Source organism: Oncorhynchus mykiss, chromosome 12 (assembly GCF_013265735.2).
Source record: "Oncorhynchus mykiss isolate Arlee chromosome 12, USDA_OmykA_1.1, whole genome shotgun sequence".
Lineage (NCBI taxonomy): Eukaryota > Metazoa > Chordata > Actinopteri > Salmoniformes > Salmonidae > Oncorhynchus > Oncorhynchus mykiss.
The window spans coordinates 10,274,007-10,292,692 of record NC_048576.1 but is presented as its reverse complement, the minus strand read 5'-3'; the positions used below and the strand labels follow the sequence as shown (position 1 = coordinate 10,292,692).

The 18,686-nt window shown below is 43.4% G+C and overlaps 1 protein-coding gene across 1 annotated transcript in view; it reads right to left on the bottom strand.

The window, feature by feature from the left end:
* ctif (CBP80/20-dependent translation initiation factor) overlaps window positions 1-18,686 on the bottom strand; it is a 192,740-nt gene that overhangs the window by 137,574 nt on the left and 36,480 nt on the right. Inside the window, exons 3-4 of the mRNA XM_036937075.1 lie at window positions 15,030-15,267; window positions 8,958-9,029 (exon numbers count right to left, since the gene is read on the bottom strand). Of these exons, the coding sequence (XP_036792970.1) occupies window positions 8,958-9,029; window positions 15,030-15,212 (255 nt within the window). The 5' untranslated portion in view covers window positions 15,213-15,267. The remainder of the gene's footprint in view (window positions 1-8,957; window positions 9,030-15,029; window positions 15,268-18,686) is intronic.

Genomic DNA, 18,686 nt, shown 5'->3' with positions numbered 1-18,686 from the left:
CACAACTAGAATAATACAACCACCACAACTAGAATAATACAACCACCACAACTAGAATAATACAACCACCACAACTAGAATAATACAACCACCACAACTAGAATAATACAACCACCACAACTAGAATAATACAACCACCACAACTAGAATAATACAACCACCACAACTAGAATAATACAACCACCACAACTAGGATAATACAACCACCACAACTAGAATAATACAAACAACTAGAATAATACAAACAACTAGAATACAAACAACTAGAATAATACAAACACCACAACTAGAATAATACAAACACCACAACTAGAATAATACAAACACCACAACTAGAATAATACAAACACCACAACTAGAATAATACAACCACCACAACTAGAATAATACAACCACCACAACTAGAATAATACAACCACCACAACTAGAATAATACAACCACCACAACTAGAATAATACAACCACCACAACTAGAATAATACAACCACCACAACTAGAATAATACAACCACCACAACTAGAATAATACAACCACCACAACTAGAATAATACAACCACCACAACTAGAATAATACAACCACCACAACTAGAATAATACAACCAACTAGAATAATACAAACAACTAGAATAATACAAACAACTAGAATAATACAACCAACTAGAATAATACAACCAACTAGAATAATACAACCACCACAACTAGAATAATACAACCACCACAACTAGAATAATACAACCACCACAACTAGAATAATACAACCACCACAACTAGAATAATACAACCACCACAACTAGAATAATACAACCACCACAACTAGAATAATACAACCACCACAACTAGAATAATACAACCACCACAACTAGAATAATACAACCACCACAACTAGAATAATACAACCACCACAACTAGAATAATACAACCACCACAACTAGAATAATACAACCACCACAACTAGAATAATACAAACACCTAAATAATACAACCACCACAATAATACAACCACCACAACTAGAATAATACAACCACCACAACTAGAATAATACAACCACCACAACTAGAATAATACAACCACCTAGAATAATACAACCACCACAACTAGAATAATACAACCACCACAACTAGAATAATACAACCACCACAACTAGAATAATACAACCACCACAACTAGAATAATACAACCACCACAACTAGAATAATACAACCACCACAACTAGAATAATACAACCACCACAACTAGAATAATACAACCACCACAACTAGAATAATACAACCACCACAACTAGAATACAAACACCACAACTAGAATAATACAACCACCACAACTAGAATAATACAACCACCACAACTAGAATAATACAACCACCACAACTAGAATAATACAACCACCACAACTAGAATAATACAACCACCACAACTAGAATAATACAACCACCACAACTAGAATAATACAACCACCACAACTAGAATAATACAACCACCACAACTAGAATAATACAACCACCACAACTAGAATAATACAACCACCACAACTAGAATAATACAACCACCACAACTAGAATAATACAACCACCACAACTAGAATAATACAACCACCACAACTAGACACATTGGAGCAACGACAGTCCTTTAACACGAATACGCACCGCATCGATTATATGCAACGCAGGACACGCTAGATAAACTAGTAATATCATCAACCATGTGTAGTTAGTTATAACTAGTGATTATGATTGTTTTTTATAACATACATTTAATGCTAGCTAGCAACTTACCTTGGCTTACTGCATTCACGTAACAGGCAGTCAGTCTCCTCGTGGAGTGCAATGTAATCAGGTGGTTAAAGCGTTGGACTAGTTAACTAAGGTTGCATGATTGGATCCCCCGAGCTAAAAAAAATCTGTCGTTCTGCCCCTGAACAAGGCAGTTTACCCAACGTTCCCAGGCCGTCATTGAAAATAAGAATGTGTTCTTAACTGACTTTCCTAGTTAAATAAGATTAACATTTTTTAAATAAATAAAATTGTCCAAATCGGTGTCCGAAAATACCGATTTCCGATTGTCATGAAAACTTGAAATCGGCCCTAATTAATCGGTCGACCTCTAGTTCGAACCGGTTCAGAATTTTATTTTGCTGGTCGGAAACAGTGGAACAGAAACACACAAACAAATGGTTCTGTTCAGAACGAAACGATTGATAAATAATTTTGATTCCAACCCCTGGTGGGAAGGGAAATATCTTTCAGGCAATGATAGGAATAATAACATATCTTCCTTTCTTGTGCGTCCACAGTAACAGCTGAGAGAGAAAAAAGACTAGGGCTGTGTCCCCCTATGGGCCCTGGTCAAAAGTAGCGCAATTTATCCAGGCTCTATCACAATTGGCCGTGATTAGGAGTCCCATAGCGAGGCGCACAATTGTCCCAGCTTCGTCTGGGTTTGGCCGGTGCAGGCAGCCTATGTAAATAAGAATTTGTTCTTAGATGACTTGCCTAGTTAAATAAAGGTTAAATATTTTATTTATTTTTATTACATTTATAGGGAGGGAGTTGGGTGCCATTTGGTCCTCAGTTTAGGCTCAAATCAATACATCCTTATAGTGCCGGATCAGCACATGAATAGCTCTCGGTTGCTTGGAGAAATATAGGAGCAACATGAGACATAACACATTGAGATTAAACAGAGCTAGATCCTCTGTGATCCCAGACAAAAGTAAAAGCATTCAGTTACAATGCTACCCTTAATCGTTCCCTCAGAAAGAGACACAGGCACAGATGCACAACACCACACACTAACCTATATCCCTCTAACAGACATGTCTTTACCAGACTAGGAACAACCCAGTCGTCCACAAGACAGCCTCAAGCACTCTGTGTGCAAACAAGGGCTTAGAAAGGACTCTAACTGCTTCGTTGAAATGAAAGTGAAGCACAAAAGCAGGCAGCAGAGGGTGAAGTGTGTACCCAGAGGGCCAGAGGACCAGAGGGCCAGAGGACCAGAGGGCCAGAGGACCAGAGGACCAGAGAGCCAGAGAACCAGAGGACCGAAGGACCAGAAGGACCAGAAGGACCAGAAGGACCAGAGGACCAGAGGACCAGAAGGGCCAGAAGACCAGAGAACCAGAGGGCCAGAAGGGCCAGAGGACCAGAAGGGCAAGAGGACCAGAAGGGCAAGAGGACCAGAAGGGCAGACTGACTCATGTCCTGGAGCAGCCTTGTGGTGCTTTGCGTTCTCCTGTAACACATAGTCACTTCATCTCTGTGTGACGGTATCATCTAACCTCTTCTCTCTGCCTTCATCACCTATAGAACAAACTATTCATACTGACCCAGGATGAAATCTCTTTCATTACACCTCAGTCACCTATGGAAAGTCTTCTAATGTAGACCCATTCTGATGGACCAAACCTGAAAGGTAATTCGAGTTGAAGCCACTTGTCAGAGGAGGAAGTGATCTCTCATCTTTGTTGTTGAAAGTGGCAGGGGGAGGGGCTTGGTGTGTATGTGTGTAAACAGAGAGGAAGAGGTGAAACAAGAGGTTTCACTCGTGACAAAATCTGTCCATAATAAGCCGAATGTGTTTCTTCGGGCTTATTTTGGACCTAAACTTGTCACCTGCCTTCCCGCCTTTGGGGCAACGACTCCCATTGTTAGAGTGGAGACATGAGCATCTCGTCATTATATACAGATCTCTGGTGTAAGTGGGAAGGTGCACAGGAATCAGCACATGAAACCTGATCTGGCAGCTTAACCTGGGCAAGCAGTGGGCCTTGTCTTACACAACCACAATAAGATTGGAACACAACCACAAGTCATTGGTTGAGACAGGCAATGACAGCGGGAGCCAGTGAGACGGGTGTGTGTCTCCCTCCACCCTGTGCCAGCATTCACGGTCAAACCCACTCTGCCAGGTCATCGTGCCAACAGGCGCAGACACAAAGCTGGAGGCGGCACATGGGGGAAAGCACACACTCTGGACTAGCACCTTGTGATATCACAAGACACTTGTCCAATAAGAATCTTTGTTTTCTGTTACAAAATGTTTTGCTAAGGTGGTGTACCCTACTGAACAGTTATACACTGCTCAAAAAATAAAGGGAACACTAAAATAACACATGCCTCCACGTGCCTGTATGACCTCCCTACAACGCCTGGGCATGCTCCTGATGAGGTGGCGGATGGTCTCCTGAGGGATCTCCTTCCAGACCTGGACTAAAGCATCCGCCAACTCCTGGACAGTCTGTGGTGCAACGTGGCGTTGGTGGATGGAGCGAGACATGATGTCCCAGATGTGCTCAATTGGATTCAGGTCTGTGGAACGGGCCAGTCCATAGCATCAATGCCTTCCTCTTACAGGAACTGCTGACACACTCCAGCCACATGAGGTCTAGCATTGTCTTGCATTAGGAGGAACCCAGGGCCAACCGCACCAGCATATGGTCTCACAAGGGGTCTGAGGATCTCGTCTCGGTACCTAATGGCAGTCAGGCTACCTCTGGCGAGCACATGGAGGGCTGTGCGGCCCCCCAAAGAAATGCCACCCCACACCATGACTGACCCACCGCCAAACCGGTCATGCTGGAGGATGTTGCAGGCAGCAGAACGTTCTCCACAGCGTCTCCAGACTCTGTCACGTCTGTCACATGTGCTCAGTGTGAACCTGCTTTCATCTGTGAAGAGCACAGGGCGCCAGTGTCGAATTTGCCAATCCGGGTGTTCTCTGGCAAATGCCAAACGTCCTGCACGGTGTTGGGCTGTAAGCACAACCCTCACCTGTGGACGTCGGTCCCTCCTACCACCCTCATGGAGTCTGTTTCTGACCGTTTGAGCAGACACATGCACATTTGTGGCCTGCTGGAGGTCATTTTGCAGGGCTCTGGCAGTGCTCCTCCTGCTCCTTCTTGCACAAAGGCGGAGGTAGCGGTCCTGCTGCTGGGTTGTTGCCATCCTGGATGAGCTGCACTACCTGAGCAATTTGTGTGGGTTGTAGACTCCGTCTCATGCTACCACTCGAGTGAAAGCACCGTCAGCATTCAAAAGTGACCAAAACATCAGCCAGGAAGCATAGGAAATGAGAAGTGGTCTGTGGTCACCACCTACAGAACCACTCCTTTATTGGGGGTGTCTTGCTAATTGCCTGTTGTCTATTCAATTTGCACAACAGCATGTGAAATGTATTGTCAATCAGTGTTGCTTCCTAAGTGGACAGTTTGATTTAAACAGAAGTGTGATTGACTTGGAGTTACATTGTGTTCCCTTTATTTTTTTGAGCAGTGTATGTTAAATCGGCATGACTGATTAATTAGGGCCGATTTCAAGTTTTCATAATCGCTAACCAGCCTTTTTGGACGCCGATTATGGCCGATTACATTGCAATCCATGAGGCAACTGCGTGGCAGACTGACCACTTGTTACACGAGTGCAGCGCCAAAGGACCTTGTGGCTGCAATGAGCCAAGGTAAATTGCTAGCTAGCATTAAACTTGCCTTATAAAAAACAATCAAACTACACATGGTTGATGATATTACTAGGTTAACCAGCTTGTCCTGCGTTGCAAATAATCACCCTGTTAATTTATCATCATCGAATCACAGCCTAATTCAACTTCGCCAAACGGGTGATGATTTAACAAAAGCGCATTTGTGAAAAAAGCCCATTCGTAGAACGAATGTACCTAACCATTAACATCAATGCCTTTCTTAAAATCAATACACAGAAGTATATTTTTTTAAACCTACATATTTATTTTAAATAAATGCATGTTAGCAGGAAGTAACTAGGGAAATTGTGTCGCTTCTCTTGCGTTCAGTGCAAGCAGAGTCAGGGTATATGCAACAGTTTGGGCCGCCTGGCTCGTTGAGAACTGTGTTTCTTCCTAACAAAGACCGTAATTAATATGACAGAATTTTACATACATTGAAGGTTGTGCAATGTAACAGCAATGTGTAGACTTACAGTTGCCACCTGTTTGACAAAATACGGAATGGTTCCGTATTTCACTGAAAGAATAAACGCTTTGTTTTTGAAATTATCATTTCCGGATTTGACCATATTCATGACAAAAGGCTCATATTTCTGTGTGTTTATTATAATTAAGTCTATGATTTGATATTTGATAGAGCAGTCTTACTGAGTGGCTCGTAAGCATTCATTCAAACAGCACTTTACTGCGTTTGCAAACAGCTCTTAGCAATGCTTTAATACACAGCAATGTTTATGACTTCAAGCCTATCAACTCCCGAGATTAGGCTGGCAATACAAAGGTGCCTATAAGAACATCAGAGAGAAATAGTCGACGATTCATAATTCCTATAATAACTACACCCTAAAAGTTCTTAACTGGGCATATTGAAGAACTGGGAATATTGAACCACCAACTTTCATATGTTCTCATGTTCTGAGCAAGGAACTTAAACGTTAGCTTTCTTACATGGCACATACTGCACTTTTACTTTCTTCTCCAACACTTTGTTTTAGCATTATTTAAACCAAATTGAACATGTTTCATTATTTGAGACTAAATAGATTTTATTTATGTATTATATTAAGTTAAAATAAAAGGGTTCATTTTTCATTCACTATGGTTTTAATTGTCAATAGATAATCAATCATAAATCGGTTGACCTCTAATCTCGAGTACCATGACATCCCAGGTTAGCTACTAGCTATACAAAGACTATCACTAGCACCATAAAGCCCATGCAAATATCAGAAGTTTAGTGAGAGGGGTGTCAATTTACGACCAGCCAGACTGGATAGATTACCAGCTTCCCAGCAACCTGCCTGGTGCAAACTCAGGCCTAGGGATGTGACAACTAGGGAAATGTTATCGGTTTTCTGTTAAAACTGAGAAAAATGCATAAAACTCAACTTGAATTCAAAATGCAGTAGCGCTGCTGCCAGCAACGTTTTGGGTCCCACAGTGCGTCCCTTTCAAATGGTTAAGCATTGCACCCGCCCCACCATTACCGCCCCCCGCCCCACCATTACCGCCCCCCGCACTACCATTACCGCCCCCCATACTACCATTACCGCCCCCCTTACTACCATTACCGCCCCCCTTACTACCATTACCGCCCCCCTTACTACCATTACCGCCCCCCGTACTGCCATTACCGCCCCCCATACTACCATTACCGCCCCCCATACTACCATTACCGCCCCCCGCCCCACCATTACCGCCCCCCGCACTACCATTACCGCCCCCCGCACTACCATTACCGCCCCCCGCACTACCATTTACCGCACCCCGCACTACCATTACCGCCCCCCTTACTACCATTACCGACCCCCGTACTGCCATTACCGCCCCCCGTACTGCCATTACCGCCCCCCGCACTACCATTACCGCCCCCCGCACTACCATTACCGCCCCCCGCACTACCATTACCGCCCCCCCGCCCCACCATTACCGCCCCCCTTACTACCATTACCGCCCCCCATACTACCATTACCGCCCCCCTTACTACCATTACCGCCCCCCTTACTACCATTACCGCCCCCCTTACTACCATTACCGCCCCCCGTACTGCCATTACCGCCCCCCATACTACCATTACCGCCCCCCGTACTACCATTACACCCCCCCCCGCCCCACCATTACCGCCCCCCGTACTGCCATTACCCCCCCCGTACTGCCATTACCGCCCCCCCCCGTACTGCCATTACCGCCCCCCCCCCCCCGTACTGCCATTACCGCCCCCCCCGTACTGCCATTACCGCCCCCCCCCCCCCCGTACTGCCATTACCGCCCCCCCCCCCCGTACTGCCATTACCGCCCCCCCCCCCGTACTGCCATTACCGCCCCCCCCGTACTGCCATTACCGCCCCCCCCGTACTGCCATTACCGCCCCCGTACTGCCATTACCGCCCCCGTACTGCCATTACCGCCCCCGTACTGCCATTACCGCCCCCGTACTGCCATTACTGTACCTCAATTCCACCTCACAACGTTTGCATTTCCCCATTTAACTTCACTAAGTATTGTCCTACAGCACTTAGCTGTTGCTTGCCTTTCTCTGCCAACTGTTAATGATGACGACGTAGAGGTGTGGAGTTGCTGTCAAAATAATACATTTCTCAACTACTTGCATATCGACCCCTGGCGTCGACTCAGATTTCTGAGTGTCAAGATTCAATTCCGCTAGGAATCAACTCGTAAATATTTTTGGAACGGAGGAGACTGATTGGTTGCTATACTACCGTTGTGTGTGGTTGCCAGGGGCACCAAGATAGAGGAGAAGTTGAGCAATCGCGCTTCAACACTCTTAGTTGTTGAGGAAATTGACCCACAGCGCGGTTTACTTTCTGCATTTACATCATATTAAACTTCCCCTTTAGAGCCCATCATCTGGTTGGGTTATAACACGGACAATGTTTTGTGATAACTGCACTGTGATTCAAATTTTGTGGAGAAAGAAAATACTAAAATCATTGTTTTTCAGTTAGGGTTTTTTCTTAACATTAAAATAACCTAATATTAACATTTAAACGTTCCCACCCCATAGTTAGGCCTACAATTTGCAGATGATGAACACTTGTCTTCAGCCATCCTTCACTTCGGCAGAGCCTCGGACTGAGATATGTCATTTCTGATGATGGTAAATGACATAAGTTACATTCAAAATGCATCTGCTCACTTTTAGTATGACGCTTTGCTTTTGATGGTTGTGTCCTATGGGCATTTGCTAAATAAGCAGACAAGTGGATACCCAATGAAACAGAAGCTATGTCTGTGCTGTATGTATTTTTTAATTGGAGCCATCTGTTAGTAACCTTGGCTGTCACTGAGAGCTCGTTTCCACCCTGGTCAATGACAGAGTTGGATTGGGCGGGAGGGATAGGGTTTGGGTGGGGTATTGGACATTGGGCCTCAGCACCACTGTGTGTACTACTCAGGGACCCAACCTCATCCTCAGCCAGCCTGTATGCCAAACACAGTCCAGACTACCAGGAACTCACCGGTTTGGTGGAGCCCCTCCCCCGTGAGGATGACCAACTCCCATCTTTCCTGTCATTGCAGTCCTCTGTCCACTAGGTGAGAGTGAGAGAGGAGGGAAAGGAAGTTACAAAGGGCAGGAAGAGAGAATGACTATTTTTACACGATTCTGTCCTGGTGAAATGAATGACATTTACAAATCTCTCCTCCTCCCTCCGCTTACCAGCTGGGTTCGTGTGGTCCACTAATTTTAGCTTGGCTATTTTGTGAATGCTGCTCAACTTGGAATATATCCCATGGGGTAAACTACCCCAGTTTACTGTGTATTTATGTATGGGAGCAGCCAGGTTTGGGTTTCGGTGCAATAGGAAGTTCAGCAGAAATTTTAACAGCTGCATTATCATAACAGCATGACCTTGATTATGTCCAGTACTTTTAATGCTTTGCACATGACCCTTATCATTACTGTAGCCATGTTGGCTCTGGTTCATCAGCCATGGCCCTTATCATTACTGTAGCCATGTTGGCTCTAGTTCATCAGCCATGGCCCTTATCATTACTGTAGCCATGTTGGCTCTGGTTCATCAGCCATGACCCTTATCATTACTGTAGCCATGTTGGCTCTGGTTCATCAGCCATGACCCTTATCATTACTGTAGCCATGTTGGCTCTGGTTCATCAGCCATGACCCTTATCATTACTGTAGCCATGTTGGCTCTGGTTCATCAGCCATGGCCCTTATCATTACTGTAGCCATGTTGGCTCTAGTTCATCAGCCATGACCCTTATCATTACTGTAGCCATGTTGGCTCTGGTTCATCAGCCATGACCCTTATCATTACTGTAGCCATGTTGGCTCTAGTTCATCAGCCATGACCCTTATCATTACTGTAGCCATGTTGGCTCTGGTTCATCAGCCATGACCTTTATCATAACTGTAGCCATGTTGGAACTTAATCTTTATCATTACTGTAGCCATGTTGGCTCTAGTTCATCAGCCATGACCCTTATCATTACTGTAGCCACGTTGGCTCTGGTTCATCAGCCATGACCTTTATCATAACTGTAGCCATGTTGGAACTTAATCTTTATCATTACTGTAGCCATGTTGGCTCTGGTTCATCAGCCATGACCCTTATCATTACTGTAGCCATGTTGGCTCTGGTTCATCAGCCATGACCCTTATCATTACTGTAGCCATGTTGGCTCTGGTTCATCAGCCATGACCCTTATCATTACTGTAGCCATGTTGGCTCTAGTTCATCAGCCATGGCCCTTATCATTACTGTAGCCATGTTGGCTCTTAATCTTTAGCCATGATCATTATCATTACTGTAGCCATGTTGGAACTTAATCTTTATCATTACTGTAGCCATGTTGGATCTTAATCTTTATCATTACTGTAGCCATGTTGGATCTTAATCTTTATCATTACTGTAGCCATGTTGGATCTTAATCTTTATCATTACTGTAGCCATGTTGGCTCTGGTTCATCAGCCATGACCTTTATCATAACTGTAGCCATGTTGGAACTTAATCTTTAGCCATGATCATTACTGTAGCCATGTTGGATCTTAATCTTTATCATTACTGTAACCATGTTGGATCTTAATCTTTATCATTACTGTAGCCATGTTGGCTCTTAATCTTTAGCCATGATCATTATCATTACTGTAGCCATGTTGGATCTTAATCTTTAGCCATGACCTTTATCATTACTGTAGCCATGTTGGCTCTGGTTCATCAGCCATGACCCTTATCATTACTGTAGCCATGTTGGCTCTAGTTCATCAGCCATGGCCCTTATCATTACTGTAGCCATGTTGGCTCTTAATCTTTAGCCATGATCATTATCATTACTGTAGCCATGTTGGATCTTAATCTTTATCATTACTGTAGCCATGTTGGATCTTAATCTTTATCATTACTGTAGCCATGTTGGCTCTTAATCTTTAGCCATGATCATTATCATTACTGTAGCCATGTTGGATCTTAATCTTTAGCCATGACCTTTATCATTACTGTAGCCATGTTGGCTCTGGTTCATCAGCCATGACCCTTATCATTACTGTAGCCATGTTGGCTCTAGTTCATCAGCCATGGCCCTTATCATTACTGTAGCCATGTTGGCTCTTAATCTTTAGCCATGATCATTATCATTACTGTAGCCATGTTGGATCTTAATCATTATCATTACTGTAGCCATGTTGGATCTTAATCTTTATCATTACTGTAGCCATGTTGGATCTTAATCTTTATCATTACTGTAGCCATGTTGGCTCTTAATCTTTAGCCATGATCATTATCATTACTGTAGCCATGTTGGATCTTAATCATTATCATTACTGTAGCCATGTTGGATCTTAATCTTTATCATTACTGTAGCCATGTTGGATCTTAATCTTTATCATTACTGTAGCCATGTTGGCTCTTAATCTTTAGCCATGATCATTATCATTACTGTAGCCATGTTGGATCTTAATCTTTAGCCATGATCGTTATCATCACTGTAGCCATGTTGGATCTTAATCTTTAGCCATGACCCTTATCATTACTGTAGCCATGTTGGATCTTAATCTTTAGCCATGACCCTTATCATTACTGTAGCCATGTTGGCTCTGGTTCATCAGCCATGACCCTTATCATTACTGTAGCCATGTTGGCTCTGGTTCATCAGCCATGACCCTTATCATTACTGTAGCCATGTTGGCTCTGGTTCATCAGCCATGGCCCTTATCATTACTGTAGCCATGTTGGCTCTAGTTCATCAGCCATGACCCTTATCATTACTGTAGCCATGTTGGCACTGGTTCATCAGCCATGGCCCTTATCATTACTGTAGCCATGTTGGAACTTAATCTTTATCATTACTGTAGCCATGTTGGATCTTAATCTTTATCATTACTGTAGCCATGTTGGATCTTAATCTTTAGCCATGACCGTTATCATTACTGTAGCCATGTTGGATCTTAATCTTTATCATTACTGTAGCCATGTTGGATCTTAATCTTTATCATTACTGTAGCCATGTTGGCTCTTAATCTTTAGCCATGACCGTTATCATTACTGTAGCCATGTTGGATCTTAATCTTTAGTCATGACCTTTATCATTACTGTAGCCATGTTGGATCTTAATATTTAGCCATGATTGTTATCATTACTGTAGCCATGTTGGCTCTGGTTCATCAGCCATGACCCTTATCATTACTGTAGCCATGTTGGCTCTAGTTCATCAGCCATGACCCTTATCATTACTGTAGCCATGTTGGCTCTGGTTCATCAGCCATGACCTTTATCATAACTGTAGCCATGTTGGAACTTAATCTTTAGCCATGATCATTACTGTAGCCATGTTGGATCTTAATCTTTATCATTACTGTAACCATGTTGGATCTTAATCTTTATCATTACTGTAGCCATGTTGGCTCTTAATCTTTAGCCATGATCATTATCATTACTGTAGCCATGTTGGATCTTAATCTTTAGCCATGACCTTTATCATTACTGTAGCCATGTTGGCTCTGGTTCATCAGCCATGACCCTTATCATTACTGTAGCCATGTTGGCTCTAGTTCATCAGCCATGGCCCTTATCATTACTGTAGCCATGTTGGCTCTTAATCTTTAGCCATGATCATTATCATTACTGTAGCCATGTTGGATCTTAATCTTTATCATTACTGTAGCCATGTTGGATCTTAATCTTTAGCCATGATCATTATCATTACTGTAGCCATGTTGGATCTTAATCTTTAGCCATGACCTTTATCATTACTGTAGCCATGTTGGCTCTGGTTCATCAGCCATGACCCTTATCATTACTGTAGCCATGTTGGCTCTAGTTCATCAGCCATGGCCCTTATCATTACTGTAGCCATGTTGGCTCTTAATCTTTAGCCATGATCATTATCATTACTGTAGCCATGTTGGATCTTAATCATTATCATTACTGTAGCCATGTTGGATCTTAATCTTTATCATTACTGTAGCCATGTTGGATCTTAATCTTTATCATTACTGTAGCCATGTTGGCTCTTAATCTTTAGCCATGATCATTATCATTACTGTAGCCATGTTGGATCTTAATCATTATCATTACTGTAGCCATGTTGGATCTTAATCTTTATCATTACTGTAGCCATGTTGGCTCTTAATCTTTAGCCATGATCATTATCATTACTGTAGCCATGTTGGATCTTAATCTTTAGCCATGATCGTTATCATCACTGTAGCCATGTTGGATCTTAATCTTTAGCCATGACCCTTATCATTACTGTAGCCATGTTGGATCTTAATCTTTAGCCATGACCCTTATCATTACTGTAGCCATGTTGGCTCTGGTTCATCAGCCATGACCCTTATCATTACTGTAGCCATGTTGGCTCTGGTTCATCAGCCATGACCCTTATCATTACTGTAGCCATGTTGGCTCTGGTTCATCAGCCATGGCCCTTATCATTACTGTAGCCATGTTGGCTCTAGTTCATCAGCCATGACCCTTATCATTACTGTAGCCATGTTGGCACTGGTTCATCAGCCATGGCCCTTATCATTACTGTAGCCATGTTGGAACTTAATCTTTATCATTACTGTAGCCATGTTGGATCTTAATCTTTATCATTACTGTAGCCATGTTGGATCTTAATCTTTAGCCATGACCGTTATCATTACTGTAGCCATGTTGGATCTTAATCTTTATCATTACTGTAGCCATGTTGGATCTTAATCTTTATCATTACTGTAGCCATGTTGGCTCTTAATCTTTAGCCATGACCGTTATCATTACTGTAGCCATGTTGGATCTTAATCTTTAGTCATGACCTTTATCATTACTGTAGCCATGTTGGATCTTAATATTTAGCCATGATTGTTATCATTACTGTAGCCATGTTGGCTCTGGTTCATCAGCCATGACCCTTATCATTACTGTAGCCATGTTGGCTCTGGTTCATCAGCCATGACCTTTATCATTACTGTAGCCATGTTGGCTCTGGTTCATCAGCCATGACCCTTATCATTACTGTAGCCATGTTGGATCTTAATCTTTAGCCATGACCGTTATCATTACTGTAGCCATGTTGGATCTTAATCTTTAGCCATGATCGTTATCATTACTGTAGCCATGTTGGATCTTAATCTTTAGCCATGATCGTTATCATTACTGTAGCCATGTTGGATCTTAATCTTTAGTCATGACCTTTATCATTACTGTAGCCATGTTGGATCTTAATCTTTAGCCATGATCGTTATCATTACTGTAGCCATGTTGGATCTTAATCTTTAGCCATGATCGTTATCATTACTGTAGCCATGTTGGATCTTAATCTTTAGCCATGATCGTTATCATTACTGTAGCCATGTTGGATCTTAATCTTTAGTCATGACCTTTATCATTACTGTAGCCATGTTGGATCTTAATCTTTAGCCATGATTGTTATCATTACTGTAGCCATGTTGGCTCTGGTTCATCAGCCATGAGCCTTATCATTACTGTAGCCATGTTGGCTCTAGTTCATCAGCCATGACCCTTATCATTACTGTAGCCATGTTGGCTCTAGTTTATCAGCCATGACCCTTATCATTACTGTAGCCATGTTGGCTCTGGTTCATCAGCCATGACCCTTATCATTACTGTAGCCATGTTGGATCTTAATCTTCAGCCATGACCCTTATCATTACTGTAGCCATGTTGGATCTTAATCTTCAGCCATGACCCTTATCATTACTGTAGCCATGTTGGCTCTGCTTCATCAGCCATGACCCTTATCATTACTGTAGCCATGTTGGATCTTAATCTTTAGCCATGACCGTTATCATTACTGTAGCCATGTTGGCTCTGGTTCATCAGCCATGAGCCTTATCATTACTGTAGCCATGTTGGATCTTAATCTTTAGCCATGACCGTTATCATTACTGTAGCGATGTTGGCTCTGGTTCATCAGCCATGACCCTTATCATTACTGTAGCCATGTTGGATCTTAATCTTCAGCCATGACCCTTATCATTACTGTAGCCATGTTGGCTCTGGTTCATCAGCCATGACCCTTATCATTACTGTAGCCATGTTGGATCTGATCCCTTTCAGCTTTAGCGAACCTGTGAGATGTGGGACTGGGGCTTGTTGTCTCCGTCCAGGTCTGCCTCGTTCTTATCTCCCAGCAGGCCTTGCACCTGGTACTCCAGCACGTAGCTGTCGATGAAGCGCTCCAGCTCCTCAATCTCCTGCGACCGCGTGCTGCCAGCCTCTGAGGATGCTGACGCCACAGACGAGTTCTCCATGGCGACCTGCTGCCTGCCACCTGCCGGGGGACGGAGGGAAGGAGGAGGGAGGGACCTGCAGAGAGAAATGGCGTATTTGTAAACAAAACAAAACCAGGCAAAGACCTGTCCACCTCACTTCACCATGTTGACAGTTGTGTTTACAATACTCTGCAGGCAGGGGAGACACACTGTGTTTACAATACTCTGCAGGCAGGGGAGACACACTGTGTTTACATCCCAGACAGTTGTGTTTACAATACTCTGCAGGCAGGGGAGACACTGTGTTTACATCCCAGACAGTTGTGTTTACATCCCAGACAGTTGTGTTTACAATACTCTGCAGGCAGGGGAGAGACACTGTGTTTACATCCAGACAGTTGTGTTTACATTCCAGACAGTTGTGTTTACATCCCAGACAGTTGTGTTTACAATACTCTGCAGGCAGGGGAGAGACACTGTGTTTACATCCAGACAGTTGTGTTTACAATACTCTGCAGGCAGGGGAGAGACACTGTGTTTACATCCAGACAGTTGTGTTTACAATACTCTGCAGGCAGGGGAGAGACACTGTGTTTACATCCAGACAGTTGTGTTTACAATACTCTGCAGGCAGGGAAGAGACACTGTGTTTACATCCCAGACAGTTGTGTTTACATCACAGACAGTTGTGTTTACATCCCAGACAGTTGTGTTTACAATACTCTGCAGGCAGGGGAGACACACTGTGTTTACATCCCAGACAGTTGTGTTTACATCCAGACAGTTGTGTTTACAATACTCTGCAGGCAGGGGAGACACACTGTGTTTACATCCCAGACAGTTGTGTTTACAATACTCTGCAGGCAGGGGAGACACACTGTGTTTACATCCCAGACAGTTGTGTTTACATCCAGACAGTTGTGTTTACAATACTCTGCAGGCAGGGGAGAGACACTGTGTTTACATCCCAGACAGTTGTGTTTACATCACAGACAGTTGTGTTTACATCCCAGACAGTTGTGTTTACAATACTCTGCAGGCAGGGGAGACACACTGTGTTTACATCCCAGACAGTTGTGTTTACATCCAGACAGTTGTGTTTACAATACTCTGCAGGCAGGGGAGACACACTGTGTTTACATCCCAGACAGTTGTGTTTACATTCCAGACAGTTGTGTTTACAATACTCTGCAGGCAGAGGAGAGACACTGTGTTTACATTCCAGACAGTTGTGTTTACAATACTCTGCAGGCAGGGGAGAGACACTGTGTTTACATCCAGACAGTTGTGTTTACATTCCAGACAGTTGTGTTTACAATACTCTGCAGGCAGGGGAGACACACTGTGTTTACATCCCAGACAGTTGTGTTTACATTCCAGACAGTTGTGTTTACATTCCAGACAGTTGTGTTTACATTCCAGACAGTTGTGTTTACAATACTCTGCAGGCAGGGGAGAGACACTGTGTTTACATCCAGACAGTTGTGTTTACAATACTCTGCAGGCAGGGGAGAGACACTGTGTTTACATCCAGACAGTTGTGTTTACAATACTCTGCAGGCAGGGGAGAGACACTGTGTTTACATCCAGACAGTTGTGTTTACATTCCAGACAGTTGTGTTTACAATACTCTGCAGGCAGGGGAGACACACTGTGTTTACATCCCAGACAGTTGTGTTTACATTCCAGACAGTTGTGTTTACATTCCAGACAGTTGTGTTTACATTCCAGACAGTTGTGTTTACAATACTCTGCAGGCAGGGGAGAGACACTGTGTTTACATCCAGACAGTTGTGTTTACAATACTCTGCAGGCAGGGGAGAGACACTGTGTTTACATCCAGACAGTTGTGTTTACAATACTCTGCAGGCAGGGGAGAGACACTGTGTTTACATCCAGACAGTTGTGTTTACATTCCAGACAGTTGTGTTTACAATACTCTGCAGGCAGGGGAGACACACTGTGTTTACATCCCAGACAGTTGTGTTTACATTCCAGACAGTTGTGTTTACATTCCAGACAGTTGTGTTTACATTCCAGACAGTTGTGTTTACAATACTCTGCAGGCAGGGGAGAGACACTGTGTTTACATCCAGACAGTTGTGTTTACAATACTCTGCAGGCAGGGGAGAGACACTGTGTTTACATCCAGACAGTTGTGTTTACATTCCAGACAGTTGTGTTTACAATACTCTGCAGGCAGGGAAGAGACACTGTGTTTACATCCAGACAGTTGTGTTTACAATACTCTGCAGGCAGAGGAGACACACTGTGTTTACATCCAGACAGTTGTGTTTACATCCAGACAGTTGTGTTTACAATACTCTGCAGGCAGGGAAGAGACACTGTGTTTACATCCCAGACAGTTGTGTTTACATCACAGACAATTGTGTTTACATCCCAGACAGTTGTGTTTACAATACTCTGCAGGCAGGGGAGACACACTGTGTTTACATCCCAGACAGTTGTGTTTACATCCAGACAGTTGTGTTTACAATACTCTGCAGGCAGGGGAGACACACTGTGTTTACATCCCAGACAGTTGTGTTTACAATACTCTGCAGGCAGGGGAGACACACTGTGTTTACATCCCAGACAGTTGTGTTTACATCCAGACAGTTGTGTTTACAATACTCTGCAGGCAGAGGAGAGACACTGTGTTTACATTCCAGACAGTTGTGTTTACAATACTCTGCAGGCAGGGGAGACACACTGTGTTTACATCCCAGACAGTTGTGTTTACAATACTCTGCAGGCAGGGGAGACACACTGTGTTTACATCCCAGACAGTTGTGTTTACATCCAGACAGTTGTGTTTACAATACTCTGCAGGCAGGGGAGAGACACTGTGTTTACATCCCAGACAGTTGTGTTTACATCACAGACAGTTGTGTTTACATCCCAGACAGTTGTGTTTACAATACTCTGCAGGCAGGGGAGACACACTGTGTTTACATCCCAGACAGTTGTGTTTACATTCCAGACAGTTGTGTTTACAATACTCTGCAGGCAGAGGAGAGACACTGTGTTTACATTCCAGACAGTTGTGTTTACAATACTCTGCAGGCAGGGGAGACACACTGTGTTTACATCCAGACAGTTGTGTTTACATCCAGACAGTTGTTTTTACAATACTCTGCAGGCAGGGGAGACACACTGTGTTTACATCCAGACAGTTGTGTTTACATTCCAGACAGTTGTGTTTACAATACTCTGCAGGCAGAGGAGACACACTGTGTTTACATCCCAGACAGTTGTGTTTACATTCCAGACAGTTGTGTTTACAATACTCTGCAGGCAGGGGAGACACACTGTGTTTACATTCCAGACAGTTGGCCGTAGCACTCAGTCTAAAGGAGTCTGCATATTTCACAGCCGAAACAGTTTGGAACAGTTTGTGCATATATTGAGGACATTTTGTGATGTTTTGTTAGATTTGGACCTTGACAAAGGGTTTCTTCAACTGATCGGCACAACTTTTTCTTGGGGAAAGACGAAGTCAGTAGCCAAAGT